A 13,760-nucleotide genomic window follows, 5' to 3' on the forward strand; every position below is an offset into this window, starting at 1 on the left:
GATTTCATTCATATGTTTTTACATCAGACATGCTTGAACCCTTGTGCGCATGCGTGAGTTTTTCCACGCCTGTCGGTGATGTCATTCGCCTGTGAGCACTCCTTGTGGGAGGAGTCATCCAGCCCCTCGTGGGAATTCCTTTGTCTGAGAAGTTGCTGAGAGACTGGCGCTTTGTTTGATCAAAATTTTTTCTAAACCTGTGAGACACATCGAAGTGGACATGGTTCGAAAAATTAAGCTGGTTTTCGGTGAAAATTTTAACGGCTGATGAGAGATTTTGAGGTGATACTGTCGCTTTAAGGACTTCCCACGGTGCGAGACATCGCGCAGCGCTCTCAGGCGCTGTCGTCAGCCTGTTTCAAGCTGAAAACCTCCACATTTCAGGCTCTATTGATCCAGGACATCGTGAGAGAACAGAGAAATTTCAGAAGAAGTCGGTTTCAGCATTTTATCCGGATATTCCATTGTTAAAGGAGATTTTTTTTTAATGAAAGACGTGCGGACGGACGCAGCCGGTGCGGTACGGCAGCACAGGAAAAACACCTCTGTGTTGATAAATATTTGTAAAATCCAGGCGGCTTTTGATGGCTTTCAGTGGAGTGAGTATATGAGAAATTGTTTAACAGCTGGACATGTTCCAACTTGTCCTTAAGGCTTCCAACAGAGGTGTTTTTTCTGTGGCGGAGCGTATGTATGTGTGTGTGTGTGTGTATATGTATATATATGTGTGTGTATATGTATATATATGTGTGTGTGTATATGTATGTATATATATATATATAAGGTCTGTTAGAAAAGTATCTGCCCTTTTTAATTTTTTTCAAAAACTATATGGATTTGAATCGTGCGCTTGCATCAGACAAGCTTGAACCTTCGTGTGCATGCGTGAGTTTTTTCACGCCTGTCGGTTGCGTCATTTGCCTGTGGGCAGGCTTTGAGTGAGCACTGGTCCACCCCCCTCGTCGGATTTTTATTGTTTAGGAATGGTGGAGCGAATCCAATTTTAATGGTCCTGAATCCGTGTGATACCGATAGAATCTTCACCGAAAGCCATCTGACTCTTCCAAATGGTTTCCATCTGGCTATCTGGCAGAGTTTCTGAAAAAATTTTCATGGAACAAAGCGGCAGTCGCTCCGCCATTCCTAAGCGCGCGCACACACACACACACACACACACACACACTTTGCACTGGGATACCAACTAAACAACTGCAAATTATAAAGAAGACAATGCTTATACGGCCGAGGGTATTTTAGCATTGCATTATATTTAAAGGAGACCTGCATTGAAATAAATGTCGTCAGATTTCAGAAAAGAAATAGCTGATATGTATTTATAAGACCATTGTGAATGCAGTAAAGTAAATCTGTAAGCCCAAATTTGTAATTCAGCGGAGAAATATTCGTTTAAAAATGACAAATTTGCAGCTAACATTTAGCCCTCTGTGAAAACAGTTTGTACATCCGGATCATTTCCATGACGTCGGTGACAAGACGATGCACTCCCGCCTTCAGTCCGATCCCGCATTTTATCTCTTAGTAATGTTACTGTTATACACATCCTGGTTTCAACATCCAAAAGTAAGCTGCAATGAATGTGAGATACAGCTCTGCTTGCTCAGATCCAGGGATCAGATCAGCGGCGGCATCGACAGCGGGCGACATTATTCCCCGACGCCTCGCTCTCACTGCCCCCGATACACTTACCGAGTGCATGCGCTCGTTAAATTCCGCCGCGGGACTCACACTCCCCGTGTCTGCTGTGCAGCCAGCACCACCTCTCTGTCTACTGAATGGAGTTGCAGCCAACTTGGCACAAGTCCAGAGACTACGCTCGCCGTTTTAATGCAGTGCGCGCGGTGACACCTGTTTCTCGCAAGGACAGACTTCTTGCTGCAAAATCCGCGGCGCCGCACGTCTCGGTAATCAGAGCCGCAGAGCTCTGTGGCCGCTGAGAGAGGCTTATATATTTTTAATGACTTGAATTCTTTGCGGGTCTCGCCTCCGTAGCCCGCGACAGTACACCGGAGGTGAAAGACAGTAGATTTTCAATGCGACACCACTCAATCAAACGGGCGTATGAAAAAGTCCACAAAAATACTTTTCAAGCACAAATAAAATAAATGTGTACTCACCAAGCATACCGCAAGACAATATGAAGTTTTAAAAAGTAGATCCTTCCGTATAAGACAAGAAAAAAGGTGCAGATGCAAACTGACGTAAATCCACAAATTACAGTTGCCGCACGCAATGCATGCTGGGAGAGGGTCTTGTCCATGACGTCTCGGCAGTGTCCATGATGAGAGGGACAATTTGCGGAGGGCTAAATGTTAGCTGTAAATTTGTCATTTTCAAATGAAGATTTCTCTGTTGAATGACAGATCTGGGCTTGCAGATTTACTTTACTACATTCAGAAGGATCTTATGTGTAAATATGTCATTTTGGTCCAAAGATCTGACTGCATTTATTTCAGTGCAGGTCTACTTTAAGGATGTCTATTCATATAGTGAATCAAATACTTTGCATTGTGCATTTTCGAGGTCACACTGGAGAAACACCGAACATTAGTGACATGGGATTCTATCACCCACAAAGTCAGGTTACAGACGCCGGCTGACGTTAAATGTATTCCTGGGGCCAGACCCCCGACATTGCATCCCATCTTAGGGTGCTGACGCTGCAGAAGGGAAGACAGATGAAGGAACATGACATGAGGTACAGTCACATAGTTATTCATGTCGGCACCAATGATATCAGGATGAAGCATTCAGGGGTCACAAAAATGGACATAGAGAGGACTTGTGACCTTACCAGAAAGATGTCGGCATCGATTAATAGTCTCTGGTCCCCTCCCCTCCCGGGGTACTGATGAGGCGTTTAGCAGGCTGACATTAAATAGGTGGCTGGCGCAGTTATGTAGACAGCAAGGCTTTAGCTTTATTGATAACTGGCCTTCGTTCTTGGGCCGCCGTGGCCTGCTGATGCCGGACGGCCTCCAACCTACTGGGGAAGGCGCCGCCATCTTGTCTGCAAACATAGATAAAGGTGTACAGGGAGGGTAACATTAGGAATCTACAGCAGGCCACGGAGCAGGTGATTAGAGACCCTGCAAGGCTTATGACAAATGTGGGTATGGAATAAATTAGCTTAGCGGGGAAATTAGTGCAGAAAATCCACTATGGTGATAGTGCAGTTTATCTGCCAGGGAGGGAAATTCAACAAGTTGAGACTGTGGCCTGCTTCCGTAGACGTGTCCATAAAAATCATAGAGGAATATGCTTTGCAAACGTAATACCCATCACTGTATTGGATGATGTTGAAATTGTGGATGGCCCAGTGGTTGTTCCAGCAATTGCAAAGATTTTGTGTCTGCTACCTACAACGCGCGTGGAATGTCTCAAACCTAAACCTACTTCTAGGCATCTTATATATGCTACTCTGGAACCACCCCTAAACCCAAACAGTTCAACTGTCAACCTCACTGAGGTCCTTCGACTGGGTCTCATTAACATAAGATCACTGTCCTCAAAATCATTGTTGATTAATGATTTAATTATTCATCATCACTTAGAAATGATTGGGTTATGTGAAACCTGGCTTAAACCTACAGCTGTCCTCCCCTTAAACGAAGCCTGCCCACCAGCATATACATTTAGTCACATCCCTCGTGATACGAAGCAAGGCGGGGGTGTTGCTCTTGTTTATAAATCTAGGTTTAGCTAATTAGCTGTTGGGGGTCATAAATATAACTCGTTTGAGCATCTGATTCTCCGCTTTGCTCAGGATATTACGCATTGCCAAGGTCAGAAGAATAAAATCAGCCGTATTACTTTGTCACTGTATATTGGCCTCCTGGCCCTTATTCTGAATTCTTAGGTGAATTTGGTGCGTTCATGTCTAACTTGTCAACTAGTGCAGATAACATTCTGATCATTGGTTACTTTAACATTCATATAAATAAGCCTTCTGATCCCCTCTGATCTTTAACTTCTGGATCTGTTGCTAAATGTTTCAAATCTACAGTGATTAAACCATTACTTAAGAAACCTGATCTTGAACCTAGTGTATTGAAAAACTATTGGCTGATATCACATCTATAATTTTGCTCTAAAATTCTGGAAAAGGTGGTGTCACGGCAGCTCGTAGACTATCTTACTGAGAATAATCTCTTTGAGCCACTGCAGTTTGCTTTTAGAAAATATCATTCCACAGAGACGGCTCTCACTAAAGTGGTGAATGATCTTCTGCTTACAATGTATTCGCACACCACTACGGTTCTGTTGCTGTTAGATCTCAGTGCTGCATTTGATACCGTGGATCATCATATTCTACTTGATAGGCTGGAGAATCATTTTGGGATTACTGGGAGTGCCCTTGCATGGCTGACGTCATATTTGACCAGTCATTCTCACTGTGTTTTGTACAGTAACACTACCTCTAACCTTAGTGACATGAAATTTGGGGTTCCACAGGGGTCTGTCTTAGGCCCCCTGCTTTTCTCCCTTTATATAGCACCCCTTGGGTACATATTGTGGCGTTTTGGGATTACCTTTCACTGCTTTGCAGATGATACTCAGTTATATATGCCAATAACTGCTGGTAATCTCGTTCACATAAAATCCTTAGAAGATTGCCTTGCAGCAGTGAGAAGTTGGATGTCTAGAAACTTCTTACTTTTAAACTCTAAGACTGAAATGATGGTTCTTGGTCCGGTGAGACATCGGCATCAATTTGACCAGTTAACACTCAGCCTAGGCTCGTGTGTCATACATCACACTGACAAAGTGAGGAACCTTGGGTTGAATTTTTGATCCTTCGTTGTCCTTTGGCCTCCATATTAGAAATATTACTAGGACTGCTTTCTTCCACCTGCGAAATATAGCAAAGATTCGTCCCATCCTGTCTATGGCTGATGCTGAGACCCTGATCCATGCATTTATCTCTTTCATTGGACTACTGCAATGTTCTATTTTCTGGTTTACCGCAATCTAGCATTAGGGGTCTACAATTGGTTCAAAATGCTGCAGCCAGACTTTTGACACGAAGCAGAAAACTCGACCACATTACACCCATTTTGGCGTCTCTTCACTGGCTTCCTGTCCCAGTGAGATCAGATTTTAAGGTTCTGCTACTAACCTATAAAATTATTCATGGACTGGCACCTCTCTATCGAGCTGACCTAATTAAACTGTACGTACCGGCCCAGGCTTTACGTTCTCAGGGTGCAGGACTACTTTGTGTCCCTATGGTGAATAAGAATTCTGCGGGTCACAAAGCTTTCTCTTGTTCTGTGGAATGATCTCCCTGCGTCAATAAAACAGTCAGATTCTGTGGAGACTTTCAAGTCCAGACTTAAGACGCACTTCTTTTCCCTTTCATATGGCTAGCATACTGGTACAGTTTTATTTTACGCTTTTTACTCTTTTAATTCATGTTATTAGTAATTGGGGCGGGCCGCGGCCTCAACTTTACCTAAATTCTGGGTCTTTTAATGAAGCTTAGGGCTAGTGGCCGGCGATTACATTAGTATTTCTTCTGTTTTTCTTGTTGATTAATGCTGGCAAATTATACAGTATTTTTTTTTTTTTTTGTCTTTCTGATGCCTGATTCTGTTTTTTCTCTGTTTAAGATGCAGCTCCATCCAGAGATGAGAGTTGTATTTGTGTTGGCGACCCTCCTGTCCTGTGCACCAACAGCAATTATTTTATATTCGTCCGTGAATTGTTTCTGTAATTTATGTTTGTAGCATAGCCCAAGCAGAGGGTCACCCCTTTGAGTCTGGTCTGCTTGAGGTTTCTTCCTCAGAGGGAGTTTTTCCTTACCACTGTTGCTCTGGGGGTTGGTAAGGTTAGACCTTACCTGTGTGAAGCGCCTTGAGGCAACTCTGTTGTGATTTGGCGCTATATAAAGGAAATAAAATTGAAATTGAGAAACAAATTTGATTTAATTCGAAAAGGCCTGCAGTATAAGGGTGGAAGTGGTATGTATTTTAAGCAGCCAGGTGCACTGCATGTACAGATTTATTGTGTCGTCTTAAAAAAGTACTTCTGCAGTGGCATTAAACAGTCTTGTCTAAAACCTGAGGTATTGGGGTTGTAATATTGCTTATTGAAAGGCAGTTGTTTGTGGACCTCTGAATTACAGACCTGTCTGCACAAATGAATGGATGAAATAGTTTCCGACAGGAAGTCTGTTTTTGGTACAACACTGGTTAAGCAAGGCCCTGGGTCACCTTAAACAAGGTCACTTCAACATTGGCATTTACAGTATATACAGTATTGTCAAATTTCTGACTGCGTTCTGTCTGCACTTTCATTGCAGTGACAGTCTGTGAACAGAAAATGCACACCTGTTCAGTGTTACACATTTCAATCATACGGTCAATAATCAATGTTAACATTATGAAAAAATTGCTCACACTTACCAATTTAGTGAGGTGTTGATTTGGCTCTGTAGCAATTTTGCAGTGGTATTGCTCAATTATTTGGTTGCATTATAAAGTGGTGTGTTTTTCAGTGTCTTTTGCTTTCTTCAATATATGTAAACAAAATGGGTAAATATTGGAAATGTTTTTCCATTACAACATACTGGTGTTTATGTCAGTCTATCATCAATTTGAGTTGCAGTTTAAATAACTGGAATATCACTCAGGAAGTAATTTGTTGGAAATAACAGACTAGGAGAAGAAATAATAAAAGTGAGAAATTGCTTTAATGAAAATAAGTTGTCTTTGAACTGGGACAAAACAAACTATGATTTTTTTTGGTAATCAGACAAAGAGTCTTGATGCAAAATTGACAATTGATGGAGTTATTATCGAAAGCATTAATGAAGTTTCCTTGATGTTGTTTTAAATGAAAAATTAAATTGCAAAGGCCATGTAGATATAAAAAGGGCTGTTAGTAAAAATATTGGCATTTTTGATTGTAACTCATTATGTATACTGTATTGCTCAATGATGTTACTGTACTGAAGTCTGAGTTAACACACACATACAGTTGTATGCAAAAGTTTGGGCACCCCTGATGATTTTCATGATTTTCCATTATAGATCATTGGTTGTCTGGATCAGAAATTTCAGTTACATATATCATATAGCAGACAAACACACTGATATTTGAGAAGTGAAATAAAGTTTCTAGTATTTACAGAAAGTGTGCAATAACTAAACAAAATTAGGCAGGTGCATAAATTTGGGCACCCTTGTCATTTTATTGATTTGAATACATTTAGCACTAATTGGAACACAGAATTTGTTTGGTAAGCTCATTGACCCTTAACCTCCTTACACAGGTGAATCCAATCATGAGAAAGGTTATTTAAGGTGGCCATTTGCAAATGTTTCCCCTCTTTGCATCTCTTCTAATGAGTGGCAACATGGGATCCTCTAAACAACTCTCAAATGACCTGAAAACAGATTATTCAACATCATGGTTTAGGGGAAGGATACAAAAAGCTATCTCAGAGATTTCAGCTGTTAGTTTCCACTGTGAGGATCATAGTGAGGAAATGGAAGACTGCAGACATAGTACTAGTTAAGGCCTGAAGTGGCAGGCCAAGAAAAATCTCAGTTAAGCTGAAGCGAAGGATGGTGAGAACAGTAATGGTCAACACACAGACCTGCTCCAAAGATCTACAACATGATCTTGCTGCAGGTAGTGTCTCTGTGCATCGTTCAACTATACAGCGCACTTTGCACAAAGAGATGCTGTAATGCAGAGGAAGCCTTTTCTGCGTACACGCCACAAATGGAGTCGCTTGAGGGATCCTCAAGCACATTTGGACAAGCCAGCTTCATTTTAGAAGAAGGTGCTGTTTAATTATTTAATTTAAATTTTAATTAATTTATTTGGACATAACAAGGGTTGGTATGCATGGCTGAAAAAGAACACAGCATTCCAAGAAAAAAACGCTTGCTACCTACAATAAAATTTGGAGCTGGTTCCATCATGCTGTGGGGCTGTGTGGCCAGTGTAGGTACTAAGAATCTTGTTAAAATTGCTCTGAAATAAATGAGAATGGCAACTGGTTCTACATTGAGAAGCTTAACCTTTTAGCCAAAATGTATGTAAACTCTCATCCACAACTGTACATCTAGGCAATCATCTCATTACGTCATATAACAAACAATTAAATGGCCATTCAATGAAACTTGAGAAACATTTGGGACCACTAATATTTATTACCCACCAACAAATTGAAGGTTATGTTTTTGTCTCTGTTTGTGAACAGCCTGGAGCCCACAGTTTTTCATATATGGTTAAGAAATTTTTACTGATGATTCATATCCTGATAGGCAAGAAATCATTCAATTTTCAAGGTCAAAGTCAGGAAAAAGCATGGAAAATTGGAATCTCAAACATACGATGCTTGCAATGACAAAACTAAATTATTAAACCAAGGCCACAAATACTGGTGTTATTAAGTAGCTGTCAGTTATGATCATCAGCTAATTATTTTGGCTCTGAGCATTTGTTAATGAATTTACTTGTCCTAATATCTATTTAAGGTACTGTCAGTGGTGTTGCCTTATGATGGAGTGGCAAGGGAAGGATTTTCTTAAAAAGATGGGAAATTTCAGCTTTAGCTTTATCAGAAGGCACATCAAGCTGAGATTGGATCAATTTTTCTTGTATGAAAATCTTTCGCTGTTTGACTTCACCATCAAGCTGTGTCTGATGGTACAACAGATAAGTTGTACTTGACACAGTTTGTCCAGCTACAGTCACAGCAGCCTTATAAGTCCTTCAGTTGTCATGGGTGTACACTATAACTGCATCTTAATTGTGAAGTCCTACAAAGATATTACCAAGTTGTCTGTCTATTTGACATACATTTTAATTGTCCACTTGTGTTTTTATTATATATATATATATATATATATATATATATATATATATATATATATATATATAAAATGATACCATGTTTCTTATCACTTTAAATGCCATTATTTATATTTGCTTTAGTAAATCTGTCTGTGATTCTGTTATTTGCTTTCAGTCTCCATGAAGAGATATTGGACTTCTTTAACTTCATGTCGCCACGGCCAGAAGAGGAGGCAATGAGAAGGGATGTCGTGAACAGAATCGAGAATGTTATCAAGGACTTATGGCCCACAGCACAGGTGAGTGTGGCTCGCTTGGCCTGGGTGCCTCAGTAGCAAAGTATGAAGTCAGGGTTTTTATAATAGTAATAACAGTCATAGTTTTATAATAGTAATAACAATGTTAGTTATGTTTAAACAGCCAACCTAGTCTACTTCAAAGCAATGCAACACAAAATGTGAGAACAGATCTGTAAAGAAATCTTATCTTGTATAGGCCTCATGATAATTTGTTGGCTGATATAAATTTATTAGAAATAATTGCAATAATAAGTACTGTAATTTAAAGAATACGAGGTCTGTCAATAAAGTATAGGTCCTTTTTATTTTTTTCAAAAACTATATGGATTTCATTCATGTTTTTACGTCAGACATGCTTGAACCCTCGTGCACATGCGTGAGTTTTTCCACGCCTGTCTGTGACATCATTCGCCTGTGAGCACGCCTTGTGGGAGGTGTGGTCCAGCCCCCTCGTCGGAATTCCTTTGTCTGAGAAGTTGCTGAGAGACTGGCACTTTGTTTGATCAGAATTTTTTCAAAACCTGTGAGGCACATCGAAGTGGACACCGTTCGAAAAATTCAGCTGGTTTTCAGTGAAAATTTTAACGGCTGATGAGAGATTTTGAGGTGATACTGTCGCTTTAAGGACTTCCCACGGAGCGGGACGTCGCGCAGCGCTCCCAGGCGCCGTCGTCAGCCTGTTTCAAGCTGAAAACCTCCACATTTCAGGCTCTATTGATCCAGGAAGTCGTGAGAGAACAGAGAAGTTTCAGAAGTCGTCGGTTTCAGCATTTTATCCGGATATTCCACTGTTAAAGGAGATTTTTTTTTAATGAAAGACGTGCGGACGGATTGCAGCGTCGGCTTGCAGCCGCCGCGACACGCCGCCACTGGAAAAACACCTCTGTTGGAAACCTTAAGGACAAGTTGGAACATGCCCAGCTGTTAAACAATTTCTCAGATACTCACTCCACTGAAAGCCATCAAAAGACGCCTGGATTTTACAAATGGTTATCAACACGGAGGTGTTTTTCCTGTGGCGCGGCGGCTGCGAGCCGACGCTGCAATCCGTCCGCACGTCTTTCATTAAAAAAATCTCCTTTAACAGTGGAATATCCGGATAAAATGCTGAAACCAACTTCTTCTGAAACTTCTCTGTTCTCTCATGACGTCCTAGATCAATAGAGCCTGAAATACGGAGGTTTTCAGCTTGAAACAGGCTGACGATGGCACCTGGGAGCGCTGCGCGACGTCCCGCTCCGTGGGAAGTCCTTAAAGCGACAGTATCACCTCAAAATCTCTCGTCAGCCGTTAAAATTTTCACCGAAAACCAGCTGAATTTTTCGAACCGTGTCCACTTCGATGTGCCTCACAGGTTTAGAAAAAATTTTGATCAAACAAAGCGCCAGTCTCTCAGCAACTTCTCAGACAAAGGAATTCCGACGAGGGGCTGGACAACTCCTCCCACAAGGAGTGTTCACAGGCGAATGACATCACCGACAGGCGTGGAAAAACTCACGCATGCGCACGAGGGTTCAAGCATGTGTGACGTAAAAACATATGAATGAAATCCATATAGGTTTTGAAAAAAATAAAAAGGACCTATACTTTATTGACAGACCTCTTACTTTTGTACCACTGGTATGTATATATATATATATATATATATATATATATATATATATATATATATATATATATATATATATATATATATATATATATATATATATATATATATATATATATATATATATATATATATATAGCTAATTGCAGGGGTGGTGGCCAAGTGGTTAATGCACTTGGTTTCAGTTCAGAAGGTTCCGGGTTCAAATCCCACCCCTGCCACATTTCTCCATGTAATGTGGAGCTGCGTAAGGAAGGGCATCCGGCGTAAAACGTGTGCCAATTCAACATGCAGATCCACCTTGGATTTGCTGTGGCGACCCCAAGTGCAAAACAAGGTAGCAGCCGAAGGTACTTTTTTCTTATATATAAGGCTAATTATGTAAACACACCCTTTCGATTCCTAAGAATATTTAGACATTGTGATATGCACATTTAAAAAAATATTCTAAATCAATATGATGAAATCAAATTGTACACTCAAAACAGTCAATAAAATGAGCTTTCATGCTCTGTGAATAAAAGTTGCACTTTAATCAGTTTTAAACATGGGAATGCTGTGTTTTAGCTTTTACAACACTTGCCACGTTTTTTTGCGACTGTTTTTAAGTAGCGTCGTCGCTGGTTTGTTTCAGTTAATGGACTGTTGTTCTGCTTAGACATAAAACATCCTGCACAGAAGCTGTGGAGTGCAACTTTGAAACAAAAGTCCATTTATATTTATATTTTCTGTCTGTAATTCATGCAGTTTTTGGTGAAAACACCTGTTGTCCTTGAGTGTCACATTGTGTTCATTTCAGCTGGTTCATTGTTTGTCAGTGTGTGTGGAAGCTGCTGGAGTCCGCTCATGGTTTCACTCTGTCACAGAGTAAACAAGAGCACAGAAGCATCACACCCAGAAATTTAAGCAAAAGTGTCTCAAGATTTGTGTTTTGTCCTCCACCAGGACAACTGAAGACATAGAAATGCTGTCCATCTGTCAGTGTATGTATGCATGCGTCCAAGCCATAAAAAGTATTTGCGATAACTTCCCACAGGTTTAGTGCAGACATCAAATTTGCACTATATATGCACGTCTTGACAATTTTTGTTGAGTTTTATGATAAGGGAGCATAACTTAATTTTCAAAGTCACAGAGCAAAAAAAAAAAAAAAAGACAGTACTTTCCATTGGTTGGGTGCAGGGCCACCAAATTTGTGCCACTTGTGGACCTCGTGGAAGGCTTGGATGAGTTCAGTGATGAGTGACCTTGACCTGCTTTTCAACATCACACAGCGAAAACCTCAAATACAGTGCATTACTCGCAATAAGTTTCCACAGTTAAAGTGCACAGCCGCTAAATCTGCACATGTGCATCCCTTCGGTGTATCGCAGTTGTGAAATCTCGTGCCGTCTGGCGGTCCGTGACTCATGCGGGAGGTCATTTCAGCAGAGTTCTGGTTTAGGGCACAATGTTAACCCCCCCGTGAAGCGTGGACAACAAGACAACATCGGGGCACAGCAGAAGTTGATCACAGGTGCTACGCCTCCTCTAGATAACCCTCTCAACATGAGAGAACGTCTCATCATCATAATCGCTGGTGAACGCGCTGAATCTGCACCATTCACATCCTCACTTTTCCATTGCACTGTGGGTTCACCACTTGCAGAGGGGGGCATGGGGGTCGGGTGCAGAGAGGATTGGGTGGTGGTCGAGGGCGGGTGGCCCGGCGGCCCGGTCCACGCTCACAGCCCCTGGCTGTTGGGATGTGGAATGTCACCTCACTGGGGGAGAAGGAGCCTGAGCTTGTGCGAGAGGTTGAGAGATACTGACTAGAGATAGTCGGGCTCACCTCCATGCACAGCTTGGGCTCTGGTACCCAACTCCTGGAGAGGGGCTGGACACTCCACTTTTCTAGCGTTGCCCACGGGGAGAGGCGGAGAGCTGGGGTCGCATTGCTTATTGCTCCCCAGCTCAGTTGCCATGTGTTGGAGTTCACTCCGGTGAACGAGAGGGTTGTGTCCCTACGCCTTCAGGTCGGGGACAGGTCTCTCACTGTTGTCTCAGCCTGTGGGCCGAGCGGCAGTGCAGAGTACCCAACCTTCTTGGACTCCCTGGGAGGGGTACTAGATAGCGCTCTGACTGGGGACTCCATTGTTCTCCTGGGGGATTTCAACGCCCACGTGGGCGGCGACAGTGAGACCTGGAGGGGGGTGATCTGGAAGAACGGCCTCCCCGATCTGAACCCGAGTGGTGTTCAGTTGTTGGACTTCTGTGCTAGTCACAGTTTGTCCATCACAAACACCATATTCGAGCACAAGGGTGTCCATAAGTGCACGTGGCACCAGGACACCCTGAGCCGGAGGTCGATGATCGACTTTGTAGTTCTATCATCTGACCTTCGGCCACGTGTCTCGGACACTCGAGTGAAGAGGGGCTGAGCTGTCGACTGATCACCACCTGGTGGTGAGTTGGATCCGCTGGGAGGGGAGGAAGCCGGTCAGACCTGGCAGGCCCTAACATATCGTGAGGGTCTGCTGGGAACGACTGACGGAACCCTCTGTCAGCGAGGTCTTCAACTCCCACCTCCAGGAGAGCTTCTCCCAGATCCCGGGGGAGGTTGGAGACATGGAGTCCAAGTGGACCATGTTCTCCACCTCCATTGTCGATGCGGCCGCTCGTAGCTGTGGTCACAAGGTCTCTGGTGCCTGTCGCGGCGGCAATCCCCGAACCCGGTGGTGGACGCCAGACGTAAGGGATGCCATCAAGCTGAAGAAGGAGTCCTACTTGTCCTTGTTGGTAGGTGGGACCCCGGAGGCAGCTGACAGGTACCGGCAGGCCAAGCGTGCCGCAGCCCGTGCGGTCACAGTGGCAAAAACTCGGGTCTGGGAGGAGTTCGGGGAGGCCATGGAGGAGGACTGTTGGTCGGCCTCGAAGAAATTTTGACAAACCGTCCGACGCCTCAGGAGGTGGAAGCAGCTCTCCACCAGCACTGTCTACGGTGCGGGTGGGGAGCTGTTGACCCTGACTGGGGATGTTGTCGG

General features: G+C 42.8%; 1 protein-coding gene across 1 annotated transcript in view; it reads left to right on the forward strand.

Moving 5' to 3' along the window:
* Window positions 1–13,760, forward strand: part of LOC117514698 (terminal nucleotidyltransferase 4A-like) — a 41,453-nt gene that overhangs the window by 10,323 nt on the left and 17,370 nt on the right. Inside the window, exon 2 of the mRNA XM_034175260.1 lies at window positions 9,005–9,128. Coding sequence (XP_034031151.1) covers window positions 9,005–9,128 — 124 coding nt within the window. The remainder of the gene's footprint in view (window positions 1–9,004; window positions 9,129–13,760) is intronic.

This window comes from Thalassophryne amazonica, chromosome 7, assembly GCF_902500255.1.
Source record: "Thalassophryne amazonica chromosome 7, fThaAma1.1, whole genome shotgun sequence".
Lineage (NCBI taxonomy): Eukaryota > Metazoa > Chordata > Actinopteri > Batrachoidiformes > Batrachoididae > Thalassophryne > Thalassophryne amazonica.